General features: G+C 39.1%; 1 protein-coding gene across 2 annotated transcripts in view; it reads left to right on the top strand.

Moving 5' to 3' along the window:
* The first annotated feature begins 8,921 nt into the window (after positions 1-8,921).
* Positions 8,922-27,367, top strand: part of CD80 (CD80 molecule) — a 42,572-nt gene continuing 24,126 nt past the window's right edge. For both annotated transcript variants that reach the window (XM_056793496.1, XM_056793495.1), the window contains exons 1-3: positions 8,922-9,176; positions 10,999-11,115; positions 25,904-26,230. In XM_056793496.1, the coding sequence (XP_056649474.1) occupies positions 9,122-9,176; positions 10,999-11,115; positions 25,904-26,230 (499 nt within the window). In that variant the 5' untranslated portion in view covers positions 8,922-9,121. The remainder of the gene's footprint in view (positions 9,177-10,998; positions 11,116-25,903; positions 26,231-27,367) is intronic.

Raw genomic sequence — 27,367 nt, 5'->3', positions numbered from 1 at the left:
AGTTATCCTAGTTATCACAAGAAGTTTACATTCTAATAGAAGATTAATGCATAAAAGAAAATGAAAAATGGGAGTTGAAGAGAGGAGAAAGTGCTCAAGTAGAGGAATGGTGGAGGAAAAAGCCTAAAGAGTCAGGGGCAGAGCTGAGAAAAGAATAAGCATGGCCACTTTGGGCACTTCCTTAAAATGGAAGTTCCAGGAATTTATCAATCAAGATGAGGAAGCAGCAGAACAGAGAGAGGCATCCTCCTGAGTGAAAAGGCTGTTGGATGTGGGAGAAAGAGATGAGCCTGGAAAAGAATGAAGGCATACTTTCCAGGACCACTTCTTTGTAGCCATGAAATGGGAATTAATGAATTGATGCCAACTTGGAAAGAGCTTGGCATGCTTTAAGACTAACCTTTGCTTGTCCTGTTTGCCATTTTTTATCGGTGATTTAGATGACCACATACAGAAAGTATCCTTAGTGAATCTGCAGATGGCAAAAAGCTGGGGGAATTGTTAGTTAAGACACTGGATGAAAGAATCTACATTCAAAAATTTCTCCATGGTCCCAAACCAAAAAGGTATGAATTCCTGAATTTAGTTTCAAGAAATCAGTTGTACTAGGGCTGAATATAGGAAATAGGACTTGGTAGCAAGGTGAAAAAGATTGCCAGCTCAATATTTATTGATCTATTGATTTTATTTTTGGTTTTGGGTCACAGTCATTTCCAGCTATCACTCAATGGTCCCTCTTGTCCCCTCCCCACCAAAAATACACATAATGTACATAACAAAGAAAATGTGCATAATAAAATGTACATATACATAGCATGTACATTGTGTACATAAGAAAGAAAAACTGCTAAGGAAAATAAATGTATAGATTGGTCATGTCTGAAAGTGTGGAAGCATCCTGTACCCAGAGTCCCACTTTTTGTCCAAGAAGAAAAAAATGTGTTTCATCATTCTGCCTGATGAAAAGCAGTCATCAGTGTTCCTCAAAGATCCGCCTTCTTTTAGTGGATTCTTCGTCTATTCTAGCTTATTGCATCTATGGTCTGCTATTTCTGCTTACTTCACTCTGTATGAAATTCATAAAGTTTCCCCACATTACTCTGAATTCCTCACAGTCAGCATTTCTTAGTGCACAATATTTCATAGCATTCATAAACCACAATTTTTTAGTCAATTCTGTAGGATTTAAACTAATATTCAGCAACTCCAAGTATTAATTTTATAAAGTTTATTAATAATCATTTGAAGTAGAAGGAATAAAAAAGGAACTAGAAGTTTAAAAAAACTAATTCTTTAACAAAATTAAGACTGTGATTAAGTTCTCCTTGCCTGTTTAAAAAGTCTGCTCCATCAAAGCCCCAACAAGAGAGCGAAAGTCAGAGCTACACCAAATTTATATCCTCCCTTTTTCAACACAAACATGAGGAGAGTGGGGTGCTGGGAATTGTAGTTTTTAGGGTAACAGATTCAAATTACACAATCCCCAGTGTGTAGCAGCAGCAACAACTTTTACAATAGCAGGAGCAATAACAACAGCAACTACTACTATTCCTATAATAACTGGGTCCTCCTCCTCCTCAGAACCATGTCCCTAGCTAGGCCACCTTAAGTCCTCCTCTGGGTCCCTCTCTTGAGACCCAGCTATCTGCCCTCTACTTCTCTCCACCCCAAAAGCCAGTCAGGCTTGGCCCCTCACTCTTAGGTCAAGGGGTAGACCTGGCCTCCCTTTGGCCATACCCACCCTTTCCCAACTTCCTTCCCCAACTCTCTTCCCCATCTACCCCCTCCCCCAGGTCATAGCCAATTGTGAGAGATCCTGCTGCTCCCCTGCCTGGTAGAATTATTTATTGATGACCAGTGGGGCCAGGCTTTCCTATCCTCTTCCTGTTTCTTTCTTTTGTATTTGGAAATAGTAAGTCATAATAAAGAATTTGAGGAAGAATCATCAGATCCTTGGACCAAAGAGATAGGACTGGAAGAGATCTACCTAATCCAACCAATTCACTATGAATGATTCTACAGCATCTAGGAAGTCAAATTTCATCTCAACAGAAGGAACAGATTTCTGCTATAATCTAATGTTGTTCAAAAATGAAATGGAATGCCTTGAGAAGGAAGGGTACGATCAGAGAATAAATAAAAACTTGCAAAAGACGTAGAAAAGATGCGTTTGTTGCATAGGAGATCGAATTAAAATTCCTTTAAAAGCCCTTACAAATTCAAGGCTCTGTGATTCTATGATTCTATTGTCTATAGGTACCCCTTGATCTCAATAAAATTATGAAGTAGAAAATTTGTCTTTCATCATTTTCTCACCACCCTGAAATTTAGTTCTTTCTGCCTGAAAATTGCCAACTTCTCAGTCTTGCATCTCATTGTATTAGGGCCTGGTTAGCCAAATTGGAGCAGCTAGGTGGCTCAGTGGATAGAGATTCATCTCTGTGAGTTAAAAATCTGGCCTCAGAGGAGAAACTAGAGAAACTCAGGGACGAAATAGATAGAAAAACTATACTAATGGGAGACCTGAACTTTCCTCTATCTGAACTAGATAAATCAAACCAAAAAATAAATAAGAAAGAGGTAAGAGAAGTGAATGAAATCTTAGAAAAATTAGAGTTAGTAGACATGTGGAGAAAAATAAATAGGGACAAAAAGGAATATACCTTCTTTTCTGCAGCACATGGTACATTCACAAAAATTGGCCATGTATTAGGGCATAAAAACATTGCAAATAAGTGCAAAAGAGCAGAAATAATAAATGCAACTTTCTCAGATCACAATGCAATGAAAATAATAATTAGTAAGGGAACATGGAGAGGTAAATCGAAAATTAATTAGAAATTAAACAATATGATTCTCCAAAACCAGTTAGTTAAAGAACAAATCATAGAAACAATTAATAACTTCATTGAAAAAAAATGACAATGATGAGACATCCTTTCAAAACCTATGGGATGCAGCAAAAGCAGTGGTCAGGGGGAAATTTATATCCTTGAGTTCATATATTAACAAATTAAGAAGGGCAGAGGTCAATGAATTGGGCATGCAAATTAAAAAATTAGAAAGCAAACAAATTAAAAATCCTCAGATGAAGACTAAATTAGAGATCCTAAAACTCAAAGGAGAAATTAATAAAATTGAAAGTCAAAGAAATATTGATTTTATAAATAAGACTAGAAGCTGGTACTTTGAAAAAAGCAAATAAAATAGACAAAGTACTAGTCAGTCTAATTTAAAAAAAAGAAAAGAAATAAACCAAATTGGCAGTATCCAAGATGAAAAAGGAGACCTCACCTCTAATGAAGAGGAAATTAAGGCAATCATTAAAAACTACTATGCCCAATTATATGGCAACAAATATGGAAATCTAGGTGATATGGATGAATACTTACAAAAATATAAATTGCCTAGACTAAAAGAGGAAGAAATAAATTACCTTAACAACCCCATATCAGAAAAAGAAATTGAACAAGCCATCAAAGAACTCCCTAAGAAAAAATCCCCAGGTCCAGATGGATTCAAAAATGAATTCTATCAAACATTCAAAGAACAACTAATCCCAATATTAAACAAACTATTTGACAGAATAAGCCAAGAAGGAGTTCTACCAAATTCATTTTAGGACACAAACATGGTACTGATCCCAAAGCCAAGCAGGTCAAAAACAGAGAAAAAAAACTATAGACCAATCTCCCTAATGAATATAGATGCAAAAATCTTAAATAGGATACTAGCAAAAAGACTCCAGCAAGTCATCACAAGGGTCATCCACTATGACTAGGCAGGATTCATACCAGGAATGCAAGGGGTTCAATATTAGGAAAACCATCCACATAATTGACCATATTAACAAGCAAACTAACAAAAATCACATGATTATCTCAATAGATGCAGAAAAAGCCTTTGATAAAATACAACACCCATCCCTATTGAAAACACTAGAAAGCATAGGAATAGAAGGGCCTTTCCTAAAAATAATAAACAGTATATATCTAAAACCATCAGCAAACATCATCTGCAATGGGGATAAACTAGAAGCCTTTCCAATAAGATCAGGAGTAAAACAAGGATGCCCATTATCACTTCTATTATTTAACAGTGTACTAGAAACACTAATAGTAGCAATTAGATAAGAAAAAGAAATTGAAGGTATTAAAATTGGCAATGAGGAGACCAAACTATCACTCTTTGCGGATGATATGATGGTTTATAACCAAAAAGTTACTCGAAATAATCAACAATTTTAGCAAAGTTGCAGGATACAAAATAAACCTGCATAAGTCATCAGCATTTCTATATATCTCTAACCTCTTTCAGCAGCGAGAATTAGAAAGAGAAATACCATTTAAAATCACCCTAGACAATATAAAATATTTAGGAATCTATCTGCCGAGACAAACACAGGAACTATATGAACACAATTATAAAACACTTTCCACACAGTTAAAACTAAATCTAAACAATTGGAAAAACATTGATTGCTCGTGGGTGGGATGAGCTAACATAATAAAAATGACAATCCTACCCAAATTAATTTACTTATTTAGTGCCATACCCATTGAACTACCAAAAAAACTTCTTCACTGAATTAGAAAAAACCATAACTAAGTTCATTTGGAAAAACAAAGGATCAAGGATATCCAGGGAAATCATGAAAAAAAAATGCAAAGGAAGGAGGACTTGCAGTCCCAGATCTCAAACTATACTATAAAGCAGTGGTTATCAAAACAATTTGGTACTGGCTAAGAGACAGAAAGGAGGATCAATGGAATAGACTTGGCGTAAATGATCTCAGCAAGACAGTTTATGACAAATCCAAAGACCCCAGCTTTTGGGACAAAAATCCATTATTTGATAAAAACTGCCAGGAAAATTGGAAGACAGTGTGGGAGAAATTAGCTTTGGATCAACACCTCGCATCCTACACCAAGATAAACTCAGAATGGGTGAATGACTTGAACATAAAGAAGGAAACTGTAAGTAAATTAGGTGAACACAGAATAGTATACCTGTTAGACCTTTGGGAAGGGAAATGTTTTAAAACCAAGCAAGACTTAGAAAGAGTCACAACATGCAAAATAAATAATCTGGAATACATCAAATTTAAAAGTTTTTGTACAAACAAAACCAATGTAACTAAAATCAGAAGGGAAGCAACAAATTGGGAAATAATCTTCATAAAAACCTCTGACAAAGGTTTAATTACTCAAATTTACAAAGAGCTAAATCAATTGTACAAAAAATCAAGCCATTCTCCAATTGACAAATGGGCAAGGGACATGAACAGGCAGTTCTCAGCCAAAGAAATTAAAACTATTAATAAGCACATGAAAAAATGTTCTACATCTCTTATAATCAGAGAGATGCAAATCAAAACAACTCTGAGGTATCACCTCACACCTCACAGATTGGCTAACATGACAGCTATGGAAAGTAATGAATGCTGGAGGGGATGTGGAAAAGTAGGGACACTAATTCATTGCTGGTGGAGTTGTGAATTGATCCAACCATTCTGGAGGGCAATTTGGAACTATGCCCAAAGGGCGATAAAAGACTGTCTGCTCTTTGATCCAGCCATAGCACTGCTGGGTCTGTACCCCAAAGAGATAATAAGGAAAAAGACTTGTACAAGAATATTCATAGCTGTGCTCTTTGTGGTGGCAAAAAATTGGAAATTGAGGGGATGCCCTTCCATTGGGGTATGGCTGAACAAATTCTGGTATATGTTGGTGATGGAATACTATTGTGCTCAAAGGAATAATAAAGTAGAGGAATTCTATGGAGACTGGAACAACCTCCAGGAATTGATGCAGAGCAAAAGGAGAAGAACCAGGAGAACATTGTACACAGAGACTGATACACTGTGGTACAATCGAAGGTAATGGACTTCTCCATTAATGTCAATGCAGTGATCCTGAACAATCTGCAGGGATCTAAAAAACACTATCCACAAGCAGAGGATAAACTTTGGGAGTAAAAACACTGATGAAAAGCAACTGCTTGACTGCAGGGGTGGAGGGGATATGACTGAGGAGAGACTAAATGAACACTCTAATGCAGATACCAACAACATGGAAATAGGTTTGAATCAAGAACACATGTGATACCCAGTGAAATCGTGCATCAGCTATGGGAGAGGTGGTGGGAGGGGGGAGGGAAGAAAAGAAAATGATCTTTGTTTCCAATGAATAATGTTTGGAAATGACCAAATAAAATAATGTTAAAAAAAAAATCTGGTCTCAGACACATACTGTGTGACCTTGGGCAAGTCATTTTACCCTATTTGCCTCCATTTCCTTATGTGTAAAACTAGCTAGAGGAGGAAATGGCAAATCATTCCAGTATCTTTGCCAAGAAAACCCCAAACAGGGTCACAGTCAGACACAACTGGAATAACTGAACAACAAGCCAAATAGACAAGCTCATTCTCCTTAAGGTATCTAAAGTAACCAGGTCTTGACTAATTTATACTAAAATACTAATGGCCAGTATTTGTATTGCCCAAGGGAGTATTTACCTTAGGTTAGAGGAAACTCTTAGAGATGATGCCCTAACCCAGAGAAATTCATCCTGAGTGACAAAGACTGCCATGTAGGATGGACAGGTGGAAGATACCCCAAGGATGTGGTCTTTCGGAGAGCACCATATACATCACCACTTCGATCCCCTCCACATGAAGGCAATCTTGTATTTGTATCAACACCAATTTTTGAGTAAGATTTCTGGATGGTAGAGTGAAGCCAAAGAGGGAAATAAAATTCTCTCACTCCCGTGTTCATTGAGCTAGTACTAGACATAGTTAGGATTCTTGGTTCTGGTTCTACAATTGATTTAGTATAGCTTAGACAAGTTCCTTAATGTCCATGGCCCCCAGTGTCCTTGAATGTAAAATGAGAAATGGATGATGGCTCGGGTTCCTTCCAGCTCTTTGTTCAGTCATTTCCATCATGTACAACTCTTTGTGACCCCATTTGAGGTTTTCTTGGCAAAGATACTGGAGAAGTTTGCTATCCATGTCTCCAATTCATTTTGCAGATGAGAAAACTGAGGCAAACAAGGTGAAGTGACATGCCCAGGATCACACAGCAAGTAAACATTTGAGACTGAATCTGAACTCAGATCCTCCCAACTCTATCCACTGTGCCGCCTAGTTACCCTAGGTGTGTGACCCAGGACAAATTGTTTTAACTCTTAGAACTTGGGTTTCCTTGTCTATAAAATTGTGGGGCAAGAAAAGGATACTTTCCAGTTCTAGAACCTAGAATGTGGTGGTGGAAAACACACTGGACTAAAAGTTAGAAGGTCTGTGCTTTGGTTCCTGCCTAACTGATCAGTTACTTCCTTCTCTCTGGGTCTCAGTTTCCTCATCTGATGAGGAAGATGGAATTAGATGACCTACAAGATCCCTTCTAACATTATATTTTTAAAAGCATGGCCAGGGCCTTCACAAAATTGTGAAGCACCTAAAGCTTACCAATTAGCTGTCCTTTGTCTTTCTCTACACAGTTGTTATATCTTCCTTGTGTCTCTCAGGTACCCTTCTTCCCCCTACTGATCAAAATAACTTCTTGTTAAAACTTCTTCTCCAATCACTCATCCTAAGACATAAATGATATCTCAGAGTTTAAAGCTTAAATTTCAAGGGATATTTGCATTTCAATAGTCATTTTACCAAGGATCTAAACCTTAAATTAAAGAGGTAAGGCATTAGTGGTTAGAATTTCAGGCTAGAGTCAGATAACAATGGAAAAAAATGCTCCTTGGTTTCCAGGGATTAAAGACTAGTTTATTGGAGGATCTCGTTGAATGGAATTGATTGGCTCCAGGAAGATGTTAGGTGGAGAAAAGGAAGGAAAGAAGAAGAACGGAAGGAAGGAACAAGGCAATGAAGGAAGGGAGGGAAGAAGGGAAGAAGGAAAGGAAGGAAGAATAGAAGGGAGGGAGAGGAGGAAGGAGGAATGGGAAAATCATTTATTAAGTGCTTAATATTTGCTAATTGTTGTGCTAAGCTCTGCAACTACAAACAGAAAATTATGAGAATTTCTGCATTCCAAGCGTTCATAGTCCAATGAGGGAGATAGCACATATAAGAAGTTTCAGCTACAAGTCAGATGGAATTGTTCATTTGTCCGTAGGGTATAAGTCATAATGTATCTTGTTTAATCTCATTTAAATAAAAATCACATAACACATGTAGAACCCAGTGGAATTGCTTGTCGGTTTTGGGAATGAGGAGGAAAGAGAAAATAAATCATGTAACCATGGAAAAATATTTTTTAAAAATTTTAATGGAATTAAAATAATAATAAATAAATAAAAATCATATCTGTTTCTCATGCTGTGCCACTTGACAGTGCCAAGGGCCATCTTTTCCAGTCTGCAGAAGCTGTAAGTACTGAGGGGGCAGGGGCTCCAAGAGCAGCAGAAGTGGTTCCATGTTGCATCTCCATGGGAGTTCCCATCAAGCCTGAGCCAGAAGAAAGAGGGAAGTGCCTCCATCTGTGGAGATGGGGAGGTGGTGGTCAAGGCCATGGTGGTGAGTTGATTCTCTGACGCATGCTGTGACCCATTTCTCTCTCAGGATGTCCTGCAGCTTTTAGAGGTCATTCCTATCAGTTGTTATTGACTTGAGGACCATACACATATTTATAATCAGCTTGTAAAGCACCCAACTTTACATGGCAATGTAGACAGGACTGCCCATCCCACTTCTATATAGTCATCCCTCACTATGTCTACACCTCTATTCTGACTTTCCCCTTCTACTTCAAGCTGATTTTCCATGCAGAAAAAGTTGGGACAGGACAGATGTGGCCAGTACCAGTGTCATTCGTGCCAGCTTCACTCTCCCCAGATTCATTCTCCCCAGGGGACAGCCGTGGTGTCAGGGGCTGTTTTTTTTTTTTCTTTTGTTTAGGTCCTTCCTGAAATCACACTGTGTGGGTGTCTTCCATCTGTCCGACATACCCTAGGCTTGACTCTAATACTTCTAGGTCAAAGAAGGATCAGATCCTCTAATCATTTAGGAAAGTGATGAGGAAGTGACACTTTAGTGACATCACTCTTACAAAAAGGCAGTTACCCAGACCGATTTGCCATTGTGAAGCTGAGACGCCGTGAAATGAGGTGCGGTTCGTATTGTAACCTAGAGAAGAAAAGAAAGGAACTTGTCTTTGGTAAGTACAATTTTACTCATCTCATTGAAGGATGATTTTTAGCATATTATGGAAGGCTATAGTTTGATAGAACTTTTTTTTAAAAAACCAGCAAACTGGATCTTGTAGATTTTAAGTGAGTTTTGCCTCTTTGAAAGCAATTCCCTTGGGAGACAATCTACCTTTTTCAGAGATGGTTGTCCGAATGTTTTGTAAAACTCTTCTTTTAGAATTGGAGTATGATTTTTAGAATTTTTTAAATAGAGTTAAAACATCCCCCTCCAAAGATGGCTTTGAAAATTCCCAAGTTTGAAGTGAGTCAAGCATGAGACACAATTTATGGTGATGATTAAGTCTTTGGTATCAGAGACGTTGGAGATAAAAGGTCCCTTGGAAATCATTTGGATACAAGTTCATAGACGTAGAGCTAAAATGAACCTTAGCAGCTCTTCAGGATAACCATCTGATTTTATAGATGAAAGAACTTAGGTACCGAGAGTTGGCCTGTTTTGTTCAAACTCTCATAGAGTGTAATAATAACTAAAATACATAAACATGATTTCATGTGGCTCCTAAATTGTTCCTGTAAATCGAGTCCAAGCCCAAGAGTCAATCTCATTGCCTCTTAGTCTCCAGTTATGTTGGTCTAGGAAATGAAGTCATTTCTATCATATCTCCGTGGAAGCTTTCCACTGAGATGGTCTACTCCACTTCTCTAGGGACCTTAATGTTTTTTTACTCCCCCATTTGTGATTTACTTATTTATTTATTTAAAAATATTTTGAGTTCCCAATTCTCTCCTTCCAGTCCCTTCCCCTCTCATTGAGAAAGCAAGCAACATGATTTCACATATATGGGAAGTCATGCAAGATCTATTTTCATACTTAATAATCTTAATCATCACTTATACAGAGAAATCTAAATCCAATTGGATATTTTTCAAGAAAAATTTGCTAAATTAAGAAACAAAATGCTTTTCAAATTTAGGCAAAATTTTATTTTTAATTTTGTTTCATTCTTTGTACTTAAACCCTCAGCCCCGGCACAATTCTTAATACACAGTAGGTGCTTAAGAAATACCAGTTGATTGATTGCTCTGATTTTTCACCCTCGTCCAAGAGTTATAGGGAGTACTTTGGTCTTTGCATTTTGCTTTGAGATAATATTTATAAAGTGCATTGCACTGTCTGGTGCATTGTAGGCACCATATAAATGCTTATTCCCTTCTTTTAGCCTCTTCCCTTTGAATTTTTGGCCAGTTTAGACAAAACTAGTGGAAGTAGTTTTACTGGAAAATGAAATTTCCATGTAACAATAACAGGAAGCTGATCAGAGGACCAGTAAATATCAAAGAAATAAAACATTCTTGTGATCACTTTTACTGGTTTTTGTTTGTCCTGGCAGAAACAAAGTACATGCTCTGGAGACACAGAAAATACTAGAATGAAATTTATGAAGTAGAAAAAGATTAATTTCTCTTCTTATTAAGCAGTGTATATTTTTATTGAATGTATATTTTTGACAAAGCATAGTGGAATTTTTTTTAACAGTGTTTCTTTTGGTTGATTTTGAAAGAGCAAATGGGTAGACTTTTTTTAGACATCTTTTTTTTAAGTTTAGAAAAAGTTTTAAGTATATTTTTAAGTGCTTTAGGGGCCCAGTTTTAATAGCAAACCATATCTTGAAGGGCTATTTTAAAACCTCAGGAAAACCCTGTAGAGCTTTGGTGAATGATCATCATCATGGCCTTCTTCCTGTTTCTCTTACCCATAAGGGTAGAGCCCTAAACACTGTTCACTCTTGGCTTTGCCTTTGACGTTTTGTTTTTATTTTCTCTTCCTAGATCTCAGGCATTTGGAGGGAAACCTTCCTGGACTGGAATTGAGAATGGCCCAACCCAAGCTCTTACACTTCATGCTCCTTTGTCTCTTGTATATGGCTCATGCAGGCCTTAGCTCAGGTAAGCAACTGAAAGCAACTTGACTCACTACTCCCAGTAAAGTGATGGAGCTTCTTAGGCTTTTACCACAGCCACTTTGGTAATAGAGATTCAAAATGGTGGTCTTGGAGTGTGGCTTCTTCTGCTTGGATGAAGTTAATCTGGACACAGTTACGTATATTTGGCCCATTCTGTACAATGCACTCTTCAATGAGCTTTGTTTGCTTTGGATCGGTAACGGAAGTCCTAGTCAAATCTTTCTTTGGGGGGAGGTTGTGAAGAAGCTGCTTCAGCAACACTAAAAAGCAGCAAAAGATTCAATGCAAAAGCTATCTGAGCCCAAGAAAACAAGGGAATGAAACACATCTCCCTCTTTTTTGGTAGGGAAGACTGTGGACACAGAGTATTGCATATGCTATCAGACCTTGTTGGCCACCTTTGTTTAGCTATTTTTCTTTATCACAAGGGATGGGATCAGTGTATGAGGTGGACACCACACTGGAAAGTGACTGTGATAATTTTTTTAAGGCATCAATAATTTTTTAAAAGAAGTTTCCTCTGAAAATTAAAAAAATATATATTAAAAATCATTTTACATGCAATTGGAATTTTTTAAAATTTTAAATAGTAAGCAATACACAATGAATAGAACCATGCCAATCAATAGGTAGAAATTAAATTGAATGCTTTATAATTCCAAAGGAAAAGAAGACATTTCCTTAGAGGACAGAAATCAGGTTATAGGGAATGGTTTCCTTCCAGCAACTGAAAATGAGAACATCTAGAATGTAAATGGAAGTGGGCAGAAAGCTAGGGATCTGATCTCTAGCTAAGACCAGACGTCTGTCTTTGGTGGGATAGTCCCCCTATGGATCCAATGGGAAAGAGCACTGGCATTGGAATTAGGGGATCTGAATGTGTCAATTGCTAGCTCTGACCCTAAACAAGTCATTTTGCTTCTTTGGACTTTAGATTCCTCATCTGTAAAATGTGTGTGTGTGTGTGTGTGTGTGTGTATGTGTGTGTGTGTGTGTGTGTGTGTGTGTGTGTACTAAATAACTTCTAAGATCCCTTTTATCGTTAAATCTATGATCATCTGGCTGTTCACCTGACTAGTATATTTGATGCAGGTTTCATATTAGGAACTTCTTCACATGGTTAGATAAGCTAGAATTTCAACTTCCATTACTGTGCAACAATATGCTTCAACATCAATCAACCAACAAGCATGAGTTTAGAAACTAATCTCTCCCAGACATTGTACTAGGTGCTAGAAGGGCCATTCAAAGAAGCTGAAAATAGCAGCTTGCCTCAAAATAGCCTGGCAGGATTATATGATTACCAGCCCCATTTCACAGAGGTAAACTGAGGTTTTAAAAAGGGTGAATGGATATATCCACAGTCACACAGCTGGAAAATGTCAAAGCAAGTCTTCCAGGTTGCATATGCAAGCCCAGCACTTGGTTGTACTCTTTCCTAACTCATGTTGGATATGAATTGAAATAAGGTCTTCATTGCCCTAGCCTCTTCCCTTGCCACTCCCAGATTTCTTAGCCTTGGCCTCTCTCCTCTTTGGTACCCTTTTCATTTCATCCTTCTGTCCCTCTCTTCTTATTTTTTTCTTTTCTGTTTGCAAATTCTGTGGTCTTTTCCCTCTCTCTCTTGGTTCTAAGCCCCCTTCTCTCACCTTCTTTATCAGATACCACCTGCAATCTATATAACTTTATCATATATCTCCAGAAATAGATTGGAGTAGGAGGACTGGGGAGGGGGAGAGTGTTGGGGTACCAGAGCCAGCTTAAACAGGAAATTGTTAAATATTCAGGATGAGCATTTACAGCTCAAAAATCAGCAAAACAACATGAATCTGGGCTTGGATGGTTATTTTGTTGATTTTCTAGACTTAAGAAAGTAGTAGAGAAAATGTTAATAATGCAAATGGAAGCTTAAAAGTATGTCCACTATATATACTCCTCCCTCTCATCTCTAGAGTCAGTTGTTAAACATTTACTCACACATTTCTACATGAATTGCTCTCACTTGAATAGACCTTGTCAATTTGGAAAATTGACATTGGAGATCAGCACCTGGCAGATCAGTCACTCCCCTAGCAGGTAACTTGATGGAGCTGCCATCTTTATCACTTCTGCTGCCACAGAAGTGGAGATCAAGCTGAGGTCCGTGAAGGTCTCGGGGGAAGAAAGGAATGCATAGTTCAGATAGTGAGCTGAACATTGAGTGGGAAAGGAGGAAAAGTGGAGTAGAACGTACAAGGTGAAGGAGAACATTTAGTTCCAGCTGTAGCTAAGCCCAAGACTTCCTCCCCTTTACTGAACTGGGTAGATTTTGTTTGTTGGCATTTGTGTTGTGCATATGACCACGAGTATCAGTGTTCCAGGTTTCACTCTCTTACTCTGAGTTATAAATGAGTTGCTGATCTGTTAGTTGAGGGAGTTTCCACACTGGATAATTCTATGGGTGTATAAGTATGTATGTATACAGGAGGTGTCCCAAAAGTGTTGATTCAGTCGTGCACTAAGAGGACTTTCTCTTACTGTTCCATGAAATAAGATACTCCATATTCATGTGGTTTTGCACTAAGACTTCTGGAACCCTCTCTGCAAATAAGTGAATGTTATAAATATACTGTATGGAAACTCCAGAATTCAAGACAAATTTTTTTATTCCAAAACCAGTGCAGGATGATGACAGTAATGATGTTTGTGTGTGCAAGTGCATGTGTGTGTGTGTGTGTGTGTGTGTGTGTGTGTGTGTGTGTGTATACTGTTCAGGTACTGATGAGCATTGATAGTCAGTAAGTCAATAAACATTTAGTAAGCACCTACTATGTACCAGGTACTGTGCTAAGTGCCAGTGATATAAAAAGAGGCAAAAGACAATTCTAGCCCCCAAGGAGCTTACAATCTAATGGAGAAAACAAGCAAACAAATATGTACAAATAAGTTATATGGAGGATAGGGAGGAGAGGTGGCTCAGTGGCTATAAAGCCAGACCTAGAGAGAGGAAGTCCTGGATTCAAATCTGGCCTCTGACACTTCCTAGCTGTGTGACCCTGGGCAAGTCACTTAACCCCCAGTGCCTAGCCCTTACCACTCTTCTGCCTTGGAATCAATACACAGTATTGTTTGTGTATTATTGTGTATTTGTGTATTATTGATTCTAAGACAGAAGGTAAGGGTTTAAAAAACAAAGAAGAGGAAAAATCACTAGAATTAAGAAGAATTAGGAAAGTTTTCCTATAAAGATAGGATTTTAGTTGGGACTTAAAGGAAACCCAGGAAGCCAGAAGGTAGAAATGAAGGTCCAAATATGGGAGATATCCAGAGAAAACATCCGGAAAGAAAGATAGAATATCTTTTTTATGCAACAGCAAGGAAATTCTCTATCATACAGACATATGTATGTACATGCATATATATGTGTGTGTGCATACATGTATATGTATATGGTTATATAAATTGTATAGTAAGTAGTATATATTTTAATATATACTTTTGCTCAAAAAAGTTAAAAACTTATGGAGGAAGTTCACCAAAGAGGGAAGAACTCCCTCTATCAAAGCAAATTAGTACCTGCTCAGGAACCTAGCCTTGAAGAGCTGCTTGGGGACCTCAAAGGACTTGCCCAAGGTCATATCATATAAACAATAAAGGTCAAAAGTAAGACTCAAACACAGGTCTCCCTCACTCTGAGACCAGCCAGGATGCTTGTGCAAACACATGTATAGACAAACAAATAAAATCAACCCATTCTGTAAAAGAAGAAAGCCTATAATCTAGACCTTTGTTATGGCTAGAATATAGTATTCTTCCTCATATCCCATTCTCCATTTCCCTACTTTGCTTGTTCTTACATATGTACTTACATGGATATGCACATATGTGTGCATTCATATATGTATACATATGTATTTATTCTATAGAAATCCTAAATGTCACAAATGCTGACTTCTAGAATTTCTATAATCACTGCCCTACTTCTCCTATAGATCAAAGGGCTAAGAAGATTACAAATCTGAATTATAAAGAGTCTCAGAGATAATCTAGTCCGTGTATATCTATATATGTACACTAGTTCTGTGACACTATACAAGTCACTTGACCCTGTGGCCCTCAGTTTCCACATCTGTAAAATGAAATTGAGAAGAAAATGGTAAAAATCACTCCAGTATCTTTGCTAAGAAAACCCCAAATGGAGCCATGAAGAGCCAGACATGACTAAAAAAAGGACTGAATATGTGAATATATAGTTTATATAGATATACAGGATGTCCCAAAATTCTTATTGCAATTTTAATTAAGTTAATTAATTAATTAATCTAGAGTATTTTTCCATGGTTACATAATTCATGTTCTTTCCCTACCTTCCTCCCTCCCCCCTCCCATAGCCAACACTCAATTCCACTAGGTTTTACATGTGTCATTGATCAAGACCCATTTCCATATTATTGTTCATTGCACCACGGGGATTGTTTAGAGTCTACATCCCTAGTCATATCCCCATCAACCCATGTGATCAATCATATGTTTTTCTTCTGTTTCTACTCCCACAGTTCTTCCTCAGACTGTGGATAGTGTTTCTTTCTCATAAGTCCCTCAGAATTGTCCTAGATTGTTGCATTGCTGCTAGTAGAGAAAGAAGTCCATTACATTCGATTGTGCCACAGTGTATCAGTCTCTGTGTACAATGTTCTTCTGGTTCTGCTCCTTTCACTCTACTTATTGCAGTTTTAAGCTAGTACAACAAAACACTAAGACTTTTAGGATATCCTATTGATAGGTAAATAAATAAAGAGAGCTCACAATATGCTTCATCATATGTGGTTATCTTCAAGGAACCACATAGCAAGAGAAGAAAAGGATAAAGCAAATAAAAAACATTTTCCAAAAAATAACAGAAAAAAAGCATTAATCTGTAGAGTTCCATCCTTGCCTCTCCAGAGGACTTGAGGGGAAAGAAAGACTCCTCTCAGGTGCCAGGGGAAGGAGACACTGTATCTGAGAAGTGGGGATAGTGGAGCTGGTTGCCTTGGCCCCTGAAGAATTTTACTTTTGTGGGAATAAGGTAGCAAGACGGGGCATGGAGATGCTGTTACCTCTGGGAAGATGTATACTCCTCCAAATTCTGGTATCCTAAGGTGAAACCCCAAGAACCCCAGACTAGTTGCTGTTGTTGTTCAGTCATGTCTGACTCATTGTGACCCAATTTGGAGTTTTCTTGGCAAGGATACTGGAATACTTTGCCATCTCCTTCTCCAGTTTCTTTTTCCAGATGAGGAAACTGAGGCACACAGGATTAAATGCTCAGTGTCACACAGCCAATAAGTATCTGAGGCAGAATTTGAACTGAGGTCTTCCTGATTCTAGGCCCAGTGCTCTATTCCCTGTGCCACCTAGCTGTCCTTCAGGTGTCAAGGAAATAAGACATCAGTGCATTTGGGGGTGACAAGGTGTTTGCAGGAAGCCCCTGGAGAATTGCCTTTTGTTGGAGAAAGGAGCCAGATGAGGCACGGGGACATGGTCACCCACCTCATGGAAGAAGTGTTCTTCTCTGTAAGCCCCAGGAACCCCAGACTAGTTACTGTTCTGATTTTAGTTTTCTCTGAGAAGAAAATCCTTAGACGAGTTGACTCATAAGTCTGACCATAGCTTCTGCTCCCCTGGTCTTAATCCTTTAACTTAACAGTTCTGTTTGCTGTTGAAAGTCAATTCATCGTTTTGGGCCTCCGTTTCCTCTCCTATGAAATGAGATGAAATGAGAAATCATTAGATGGCACCCCCAAGCCCTTCCCTCTCTGACATTCTCTCCATTTGGCTGTCACTTCAGCATTCCTCTTCATTCTTCAGTGAATCAGTCAAGATCAGCCAGCTGTGAAGATAAAAATGACTCGTCGGTTTAAATGGAAGAACAGAGAGGTTTTCAGGGGCCCGATACATTTCCTACAAAGATTAGTGTGGCAGTGAATGGGTCAAAAACTCCCTTAGTCCAGCGCAGAAAGATGCTGTTGGGTAGAAAACAGAGGCGAGGGGGAAATTTGGGTTACCTCTCATGCAAGGTGAACTTAACCTTGGTGGGGAATTCTGAAGAGCCGGAACTGAATCTAAACCCATTTTAAAAAGTGTGTGTTTAACTAACAGACCATTCCCCATACAACCAGCAAAAAGAAGCCAAATGAAGGACTTAGCAATTGGACCAGGGAACCAAATCCTGGGGACAAATGTATAAAATTATCCTTGAACTGAAGACTGGGTGAAGCAAGAGGAGTTTGTTTGCTTTTAAACTGTATTTTAAACTGTATGTATTGGTTCTAAAAGCAGGAAGGGCTAGGTAATGGGGGCTGTGTCTTGTCCAGGGTCACACAGCTAAGAAGCATCTGAGGCCACATTTGAACCCAGGACTTCCTGTCTCCAGGCCTGGATCTCAATCCACTGAGCCACCTAGAGGCCCCTGGAAGAGCTCTTGATCCGCATTTACTTTGGGGTTTTATTGCTTAATTAATTAATTAATTAAGAGGTAGCAAGGTAGAGTAGAAAGAGAGCTAGATTTGCTCACAGTTCAAATCCCACCTCTACACATTCTACCAATGTGACCTCCAGTAAATTACTTAACTGCTATGGACTTCAAATTCCTCATCTGTTAAATGTGCTAAGTAACCTCTACAATCTCCCCCAACTCTAAATCTTTAGTCCTATTGAGTTGATGGGCACAATAAATATAGTGTTTATTCCTAGTCTCAGAGAAAATGAAAATAAAGCAGAGAAGGGGCATCAATATGGCTTAGGGAATAGAGATTCAGAATTTTTTTTTTAATAGAGAACCAGGCCTGGAAACAGGAGATCCTGGGTTCAAATCTGACCTCGGACACTTTTAAGCTCTGTGACCCTAGGCAAGTCCCTTAACCCCAATTGCCCAGTCCTTACTGCTCTTCTGTCTTAGCCTTGATACTAAGACAGAAGATAAGAGTTCTTAAAAAATAAGATAAAGCAGAAAAGAAAGGGGTTAATATATAAGGAATAATTCAGAAACATTCACTGGGTGGTGTTGACCAGATAGACTTTAGGATTCAGCAGAAGGTGAGAGAGAAAAACTGATGTTTACATAACTGGAGAAGAGTTCAATGATTTGAACCTTGAAGGGTTAACAGAGTTTCAGGAAGAAGAGAAAAGGAAAGAGTATTCTGAGCCAGAGGAATTACACAATTGGGCACAGTGGTGAAAATGAACATCCTGTGTGAACACAGGACTGCTGAAACTCACTTCCTTGACAGAAAGTCTGCATTAAGAATAATTATCTAATCAACCCCCCTTTTAATGATGAGGAAACTGCCACAAAGAGGTGTAAAGTGACTTATCCACAAGCACATAGCAAGTAAGTGGCAAGACCTTTGAATCCAAATTGAGTTCTTTTTCTACTGTTCTATGCTGCTAAATAAGAAACAATCTCCCCAATCTCTCCAGTCCTTCCATGGCAACCCTTCCCCCCCATTCACAATGCTTTTGTCCATAAAAGACCTTTAAGAAATGTTTGTAAAGTTAAATTAAGTTGACTGAAGTGACAAAAACTAACTCAAATTCCAACTATACCTGTGTGACTGAGCAAATCAATTTCTGTCCCTGGGCCTCAGTTTACCCCTCTGTAAATGGAGGGGGAGAATGGATGGGATAATCTAGAACTCATAACTCCAGTCTATAGTATTCTTGGCCCCCTGATCCTCTGGTCCCTAGGATAAGTAGTAAGTCAGAGTTTCTAAGAAATTCTGAGAATCAGGCAAAGAATGATTTTTGTCTTCTTTCAGATAGGAACCAGGCTATATTTTAACCCATTTCAGGATGGTTCCCATCTTTGTACTCCTCCCCCAGCCTTCTCCCTTTTCCAGAATCAGAGGCCACTCAGGTCTTTCAGCAGGCAGACAAATGCCCAGGAGATGACTCACTTCCTTAGCAGGGGAGGACAAGTGAGCTCATCTTACCTTTTACTGGCTCATTCTATATATTTGATCACGGTCGAATGCACAAGCCCTGCCTTCTAAACAAACCCTCTTCCAAAACGGCTTCTTTTTTACCTTAAGCTCCCCTTGACTTTTTCTGTAGTCACCCAAAAATGAGCCTGGGAAAGGCACACTTGGCCATGAACAGTGAGATTGCTATAAAAGCACCTAAGGTAATGGGGCCTCAGGACTGCCACTTCAGCTGGGGATTTTCTAAAATAGTCCTGATCTTCATAAAAGAAGTGAACTTTTACTGAACTTTTGTAAGAATATTCTTTGCCAGATGATGGGCTTTAACTATTCATTCAGAAAATATGTTCATTGCACTCGTAAGACTCTGGCAGGTTAGGAATATTTATCTGGGAATGGGGGTCAGGGATAGGAAATATGGTGTCACAAAAACTCTTCAATTATGGATGCCCTTCTCTGGGGGCTCAGAGTTGGATGATGCTTAGTATTACTTGCTGGTCAGTTTATCTTTGTTGGTGATGGCTAGGTTCACAATAAAAAAAAAAGAAAGAAAATTTAATTTAAGAAAAAGAAATGTATCAAAACTTCTAGATTTGGATTTGAACAGAATAGGAGATATTCTATGCAAAGGAGTTGAAACATCTTAAGATGCTAAAAAAAATGACAATTATATTATAGATATAATAGCCAGTAACTCAAAGAGAGGAAAATCCTTTTAGACAGAGTCTTAATTTAGTTATTTCACTTTAGACAAATACACTAGTGGAACTGGGGTAGGGAAAAGCAGAAGAAAGGTCAATAAAGAAAGAGAAGAAAATCTAATTCTGGGCACAGTAGCACGAGGAGATAGAATGTCCCTTTCCCTGGAGAATCTGACCTTTGCCACCAAAAACTTGAGGGAAAAGGACCGCCCCTTTCAGGGAATGAGACACTGGAGGAGGCAGGGTTGGAAAGTGGCTCCTGGGATGTTGTTGGAGTGAGGCATGGTGACACTTTTCACCCAGGGATGCTGGTGCCTTCAGGCAGAGCTCCAGGAAGCCCAGGCTAGTTAAGAAAGATGACTGGTAAGCTTTGGACTTTAGCTTCTGCTCCTCTATTAAGAAGCAAATGTCTCTGAGGGTTTCCAAACCTTGAGTTTCATCAGTCACTCACACCTCAATATGAATGAGTCTTTGGAGGCCTTTCCTAGAAGGTTTTGATAGCCTTAGAATTCAAGTACAGATCTTTCTATTGGCCTTGCCAATTAGATGAGTTAATAGCTAAACCACTCAGTCCATTAAGACTGTATCTCTGCCCTAAATCAAGATTTTTAGGTAAAACCCGTGCCTCCTGGATTTTCCAATTGAATGAACATTATTTGTCTGTAACTATTAATAGCCACAACCACTAACAATCCAGCTTCCCCTGTGGGATGGGGGAAGAGGAGTTACTGAAGACAAAGCTTCCATCTCTCTTCAAAGTTCCTTTCCAACTTCCCCTTTCAGTGAACTCTCCCTTCACATGAGCCCAGGAAAAGGTGTCTGCTTCCCACTCTGAAAGCCAACCTAGAGGTAGCCATACCACCATGAAAGAATGGCCCTTAATACTTGGCTATAGTTTCTATCACTGGAATAGCTTCTCACAGTAGGCCAGGACTATAGATCATGAGATTCAGTCAGTTAGGTAGAAAGTGAAAGAAGAATATCTGTGCCCTAGAGAAAATGAAAAAAAATGGCTAGTGAGAATTCTGATTATTTTAATTCCTCGAGAATAGATATCTGGTAAAAGGTTAGTGCTGGATGAGAAATTATCAGTTCCCCAAAATAGACTGATTTAGACTTCAGAGAGCTGATTTGGGCCATGAACTAACAATCATCTCATTTCTACACCCTACCCTAAACACTTCTCCAAGTAAGAATTGGGTATATATTGCTAGGACAGATATGAAGCCATGGTTATCAGGAATAATCAAGTTTTCTAGATATAATTGTGAAATAATACAAAACTAAAGGAAATTTGAATATGAAATATGTTATAATTTTTTTCACCATAAAAAGAAATCTTCCAACATGGAAGAAAAAACACTATGACTCAATTCAGAAGACCTGTATCTAGTTCAAACTGTATTAATTTTCTCGTGTGACCTTGGGCAAGTCCCTTCCCCTTTCTAAGTGTCAGATTCCTAATCTGTAAAAGGAGAAATTTATCTAAGCTGTGTTGGCAAACCTATGGCACATGTGCCAGAGGGAGCTGCTCCCTTCCCCCTCTCCACCACACCTGGGGACATTTTTCACTTCATCCATCCCTCTGGCCAGCAGCCCAATGGGAGTGCTTCCTTTCTGTCCTGTCTGGGGTAAGGGAGCAGCTCACATGCAGCATGAGGGTGCAGTTTGAGCACTCAGTCTCTAAAAGGTTTGCCATCACTGGCTAGGATGATCACCAAGGTTAATAAATCAAATTGCAAGCATTCTTTAAGGGCCTGCAATGTACCAAACAATATGCTAAGTACTCTTGTTCTCTCTCTTTGTCCTCCTTCCTCTCTTTTTCTTTTGTCAATCTTTTTCTATCCCTCCTTTCTCCCTTCCTCCCTCCCTTCTTTCCTTCCTTCCTTTCTTCCTCCTTCCTTTCTTCCCTCTCTCTCCTCTTTTCCCTCTCTCTTTCTCTCCTCTGTCTCTCTACTCTCTTCACATGAACTGATCATTCAAGGAGGGACCTCAGTGGGAGTTTCCAAGGTCTCAGCTTATATTGCCCAGACTAGTTTTGGTTCCTCCTTTTAGTCAGGTCCTTGCTCAGCTCTTGAATTTTACTGGAGGACCTCCCCGACCCACCCCCACCTCCCAGGCAGGAACCTCAAGTAATTCATGAATGATATCGTTCAATGACCTTTTAGAGAAAACACCCACACTGTTCCACAGATGGCTGGAGAAAAACTCCATGAATCATCCGACATCACAACTATGGATTTCCAAGCTTTCAGTTGTTGGCTATCAACAGGTCCAATCTAGTTGTTGGAGTGAATAGTGTTTTCTTGTTACTTCCACACTGAGGCAGGGAATCAGTGGCAGAAATCACTTTCATACATATCTTCTGTCTGACTCTTAGGCTCAAGTTTTAGCAGTGTTCCTCAACATACAAGTTTCACTGGGTATACCAAAAAATTTTGCTCATCAAAACAAATGCATAGATAACGTTTAACACAGATTTTGCTTACCCAGGATAGGTTGTTTGGTAAGGAAACCATTTGAAAAATAAAGAAAACTTGCATGGTAACCTTACAAAATGGGGGACTGGGAACTGGGAAAGAATTCAACAAAGCTGCTGATTCTTCTGGAGTGAGGCCAACTTATATGTTCGATTTGCTCCCATTCCTCACAGAAACAAACCCTGTGCTATGAGGAAAATAAAAGTTGAGAACCACTGGTTCTTCACACGTTGTATTTTGGGAGGGCCTTAGTCTTCTTTCTCTTTGGAATAATTCTTTTTATGGTGAAAAAAATTGTAACATATTTCATCTTCAAACATTACTACTCCTAGACATCTTGGGAATTTCCCACAATCCTTGCTTCATATCTGTGCCAGCAATACGTACTCAGTTTCCTACTTGGAGAAGGGCTCAGGGTAGGGGTGGAATAAGATCATGGTCGTTTGTAGCCCTAATCTGCTCTTTGAAATCTAAATCACTTTCTTTGGGGGAACTGATATTCTAAATTTCTTATTCCAAGCTACTTTGTATTGGTTTGTGTTTATTCACTTTATAATTATGCTGCATATATATATATATACTTGAGGTCTGTCCCAGTAGAATAGAAAATCCTTAGAGTGGGCATCCCATTTTATTCCTATTTCATAGGATCACAGATTTCAAGCAGAAGGAAACCTTTTACATAAAACTAATATAGAGAACCTTATAGATAAACTGACAATTTCATGTTTATGAAATGATTTAAAGGCTTGCCTGGAAGTGTGGTGCAGTGGATAGAAAGCCAATTCCAGAACCAGGAAAATCCAGTTTCAGTTTCTGTCTCTGACACATACTCACTGTGTGACTCTAAGCAAGTCACTTAACCTCTTAGAGATCTAAGCCACAATCTAGGACCATAACAGGCAGAAAAGGTGCTTTGGGAGAGGAATATTCTGTCTCTAGAAGCTCCCTCTTTTGATCTCATTCAACAACCTTATTTTACAGATAAGTTTGATAATATATTCATTATTGGGAAGGTTATTTTTCCCTCTTTCATTCTTCAATTTAATTCAGTTACATAATAACAAGAGCATATTAAGTTCCAGGAGGGGGGCAGCTAGGTGGCACAGTGGATAGAGCACTGGGTCTGGAGTCAGGAAGAACTGAGTTCAAATCCTGCCTCAGACATTAACAGCTCTGTGACCCTGGGTAAGCCACTTAACCGTGTTTGCCTCAGTTCTCTCGTCTATAAAATGAGCTGTAAAAGGAAATGGCAAACTACTCCATTGTCTTTGCCAAGAAAACCTCAAATAGGGTCACCAAGATTCAGACACAACTGCACACTGACAACAATTGCCAGGAAGTAGTATAGATAGTCAAAAACAAACAAAAACCCTGAAATTGTGTGTGCCCTCAGGAAGCTTACATTCTACCAGGGAGAAATAACTTCTGCACAGGTAAATAAATATAAGATATATTCAAAGTAAGTTCAGAAAGTGGGATGCACAAACAACTGAGGAATCAAGAAAGGCCTCTTGCATCAGCTGTCAGTTGAACTAAGCCTGATGGAGTTGTGAGGGCAGATCATCCCAAGTTCTGGGAGCAGGAGGTAGACTAGTTTGTCTTGGATGCAGAGAATAATATGTTGGGGGGTAATGGGAAATCAATCTAGAAAGAAGTATTGGAGTCCTACTATAAAGAATTTTAAACAGAGGAAGTTGTATTTCATCATAAATGCAAGGGAGCTGAGAGACTCAGCAGAGGAAATGGTACCAAGAGTTCTATTTCCGTCCAACCATCATTCATTGGTAACAGGATGGACAGGGAGGCAGGGTTAAGAAGTGAGGTGGTAAAGGCAGAAACAGGGGTCAATAGAGCATTTATTTGCTTCAAGATCTCAGACAGATGTCAGAAGAACTTTTTGTGGTTGTTCAGTCATTTCAGTCATGTCTGAATTTTCCTTATGCCTTGTGGGTTGTTTTTTTTTTTTGGCAAAGATACTGGAGAAGTTTGCCATTTCCTTCTCCAGTTCATTTTACAGATGAGGAAATTAAGGCACATATAGTTTAGTGATTTGTCTACAGTCTCACAGCTAATAAGTGTCTGGGGATGGATTTGAACTCAAGAAGATGTCTTCCTGGCTCCATGCCTGGTACTCTATGCACTATGCCACCTCACTGCCCTAAGAAAGATTGAGCCACCATTTACCTGTGTCTGTATCAAGGCTGGAGCATCATCTAGTCCTTCCTTCCCAGGGTTAAACTATACTTGGAGGGGACACTCTTAGAACACAGATTGGCTTAGTTCAAGGGTGGTCTATATAGCTTCCAAACAATTGCTGAGCATTAGAATGTGTAGTAAAGAACAGTAACAACAAAAAAGCACACCAAACACAAAACGCCCATATTACAATTTTTAAAACAAAGCTTCTTAAACATTAAAAAATAAAACAACAAAAACCCTTCACCTTTCAACAATAATTCAGTTTTATATAGATCCAGAACCACAACTTAGGTGAACCATTAGAACTTTGTCCCAGGGCGGAAAATTTAAAGGATGTTGGCAGCATTGTGGAGAGAGGAAAGAGAGGAAGAGAGAAAAAGAAAGAGGGGAAGAAAGATTGAGACAGAGAGAGCAGAGGGAAAGAGAGAAGGGAAGACAGAGAAGAGAGGAAAAAAGAAGGGAAGAAAGAAAGAGGACAGAGAGGAAAAGAGGAAGAGAGAAGGGAAGACAGAGAAGAGAGGAAAAAAGAAGGGAAGAAAGAAAGAGGACAGAGAGGAAAAGAGGAAGAGAGAAGGGAAGACAGAGAAGAGAGGAAAAAAGAAGGGAAGAAAGACAGAGGACAGAGAGGAAAAGAGGAAGAGAGAAGGGAAGACAGAGAAGAGAGGAAAAAAGAAGGGAAGAAAGACAGAGGACAGAGAGGAAAAGAGGAAGAGAGAAGGGAAGACAGAGAAGAGAGGAAAAAAGAAGGGAAGAAAGACAGAGAACAGAGAGAAGAGAGGAAGAGAGAAGGGAAGACAGGGATAGAGTCAGAGAGGGAGAGGAAGAAAAAGAGAGTGCCTAGATTTTCATTCTTTGCCCTCCCCCACAAATGCAGTGACCTTATATTTCAAACTAAAAATGATGCTAGATTGCATGACAAAGGATCCTTTTATTTTCAAAGCCTTCTGGGAAATATATTTTCTGTCTTTAGATGACTGATGGTGAAGTATGCTCTCACCAGAGAGACAGTCGGTATAGAATAAGACTTACGTTGTCAGACATAGCCAATGTGTTAACTTTTTCTTTTTTTTCTTTCTTCTTTTTTTTGCTCAAGTATATTTCTTTGTTACAAGGAAAAGTTCTATTGTATGTGAGGAAGGATCATCAGGAAAGAATAACAAGGCGGAAAAGCAATCATTTTTAAAAATTAAGTACACTTCTAAAAGAGTTAAGCTAGCATTTAGAGAGAGCTTCGAGGTTTGCAAAGTTCCTTGCGAATATCATCCCATTTGATCACCTGAAAATCTTGGGACTATTCACAAGTTCTTGGTTCTGTGGTTCTCGTCTTTTTAAACCCATGAGCGTGGCTGATGCCAAATCTCACATACTCGATTTCTTCGTTCTAGATAACTTGAGATCCCAGTTCAGGTTCAGTCACACAACCCACCTCTGTGTTTGCTCCCCTTTAGGAGAGACCAAGGTGACCAGAGCAGTGAAGGAAGCTGTGACCTTTCCGTGTAACTATGAGATTCCTGAGAAGGAAAGAACATATTATCGAGTCTACTGGCAACATGACACGAAAGTGGTACAAGCCTACGTACCTGGGAGAAGGGGTGAAGATCTCATAGACCTTTCATATGTGAACAGGACTGTGATGGAGATGGCCAATAACCTCTCGGTCACGATCTTTCCTCTGCAAGTGCCTGATGAGGGCACCTATGAGTGTATAGTTCAGAGGCTGGTAGGAGGACAATACAAACGTGTCCACAAACAGGACGTGCAACTGTCCATTAGCGGTAAGTGCTGGGAGACGAACTCTTACTATCTCTAAATAATAACGCCTTTAAGGTTGGCAAAGCTCGTTCTTCATATCCATTATCCCATGTGAACTTCACCCTAAGTGTTTCATGCTACAAGTATTTAAACCTGCATTTTTTTTTAATAGCAGAGGAAACAGAAGTTGACTTACCTTTGAGGCACATAGAGCACAGGGAATCAGGAAGACCTGACTTCAAATCCCACCTCAGACACTTAATGTGTGACCCTTGGACAAGTCACTTAACCTCTATCACTCTCAGCTGCAAAATGGAGATAATAAGCGTTTCCTCCCAAGGTGGTTGTGAGATTAATTGAAATAATTAAATGAGATAATAACTATAAAGTCCTGACTCACAGTAGGTGCCATATAAATGCTTATTGCCTTCTCCTGCCCAAGTTCACAACTAGTGAGAGTTGCGTTAATTAACCAATGAATCATAAGCATTTATTAAGTACTTACTCCATGCCACGTATTATGCTAGATCCTGGAAATACAGAGATAAAATTAAAATAGTTCTTTCCTTCCAGAGTTTACATTCTATTAGGCAAGTATTCCAAATGGGGGAGAGAACCATGCAAGCACTTGGAAATGGAAGCTGGTGTACTATGTGTGAGGAACAGAAAAGTGGTAGCACTAAGGGTGGGGAAAGGAAAAAATATATAATGAGTTTGGAAAGGAAGATTGGTAGGGCAACAACATGGCACATAGGCCTGGAGTCTGGAGAACCTGGGATCAAATCTGGTCTCAGATTCTCCCAAGCTATGTGACCCTGGCCAAGTCACTTAATCCCATCTGCCTAGCCCTTTCAATTCTGTCTTAGAGTTATTACAAAGACAGAAAGTGTTAAAAAAAAAAGGGGGGGGGATGGAGGATGTAGCTAGCTGGCTCAGTAGATTGAGAGTCAAGCCTAGAGACAGGAGGTCCTGGGTTCAAATATGGCCTCAGACTTCCTAGCTATGTGATCCTGGACAAGTCACTTAACCCCCATTGGCCCAGCCCTTACCATTCTTCTGTCATGGGCACCAATAAATAGTATTGATTCTAAGATGGAAGGTAAGAGTTTTAAAAAAGATAAAGGAAGGAAGGTTGATGTTTCTAAGCTTCTTTTGGGAAG

Source organism: Monodelphis domestica, chromosome 4 (assembly GCF_027887165.1).
Source record: "Monodelphis domestica isolate mMonDom1 chromosome 4, mMonDom1.pri, whole genome shotgun sequence".
Taxonomy (NCBI): Eukaryota; Metazoa; Chordata; class Mammalia; order Didelphimorphia; family Didelphidae; genus Monodelphis; species Monodelphis domestica.
This window is presented reverse-complemented; position numbering and strand designations above follow the sequence as displayed.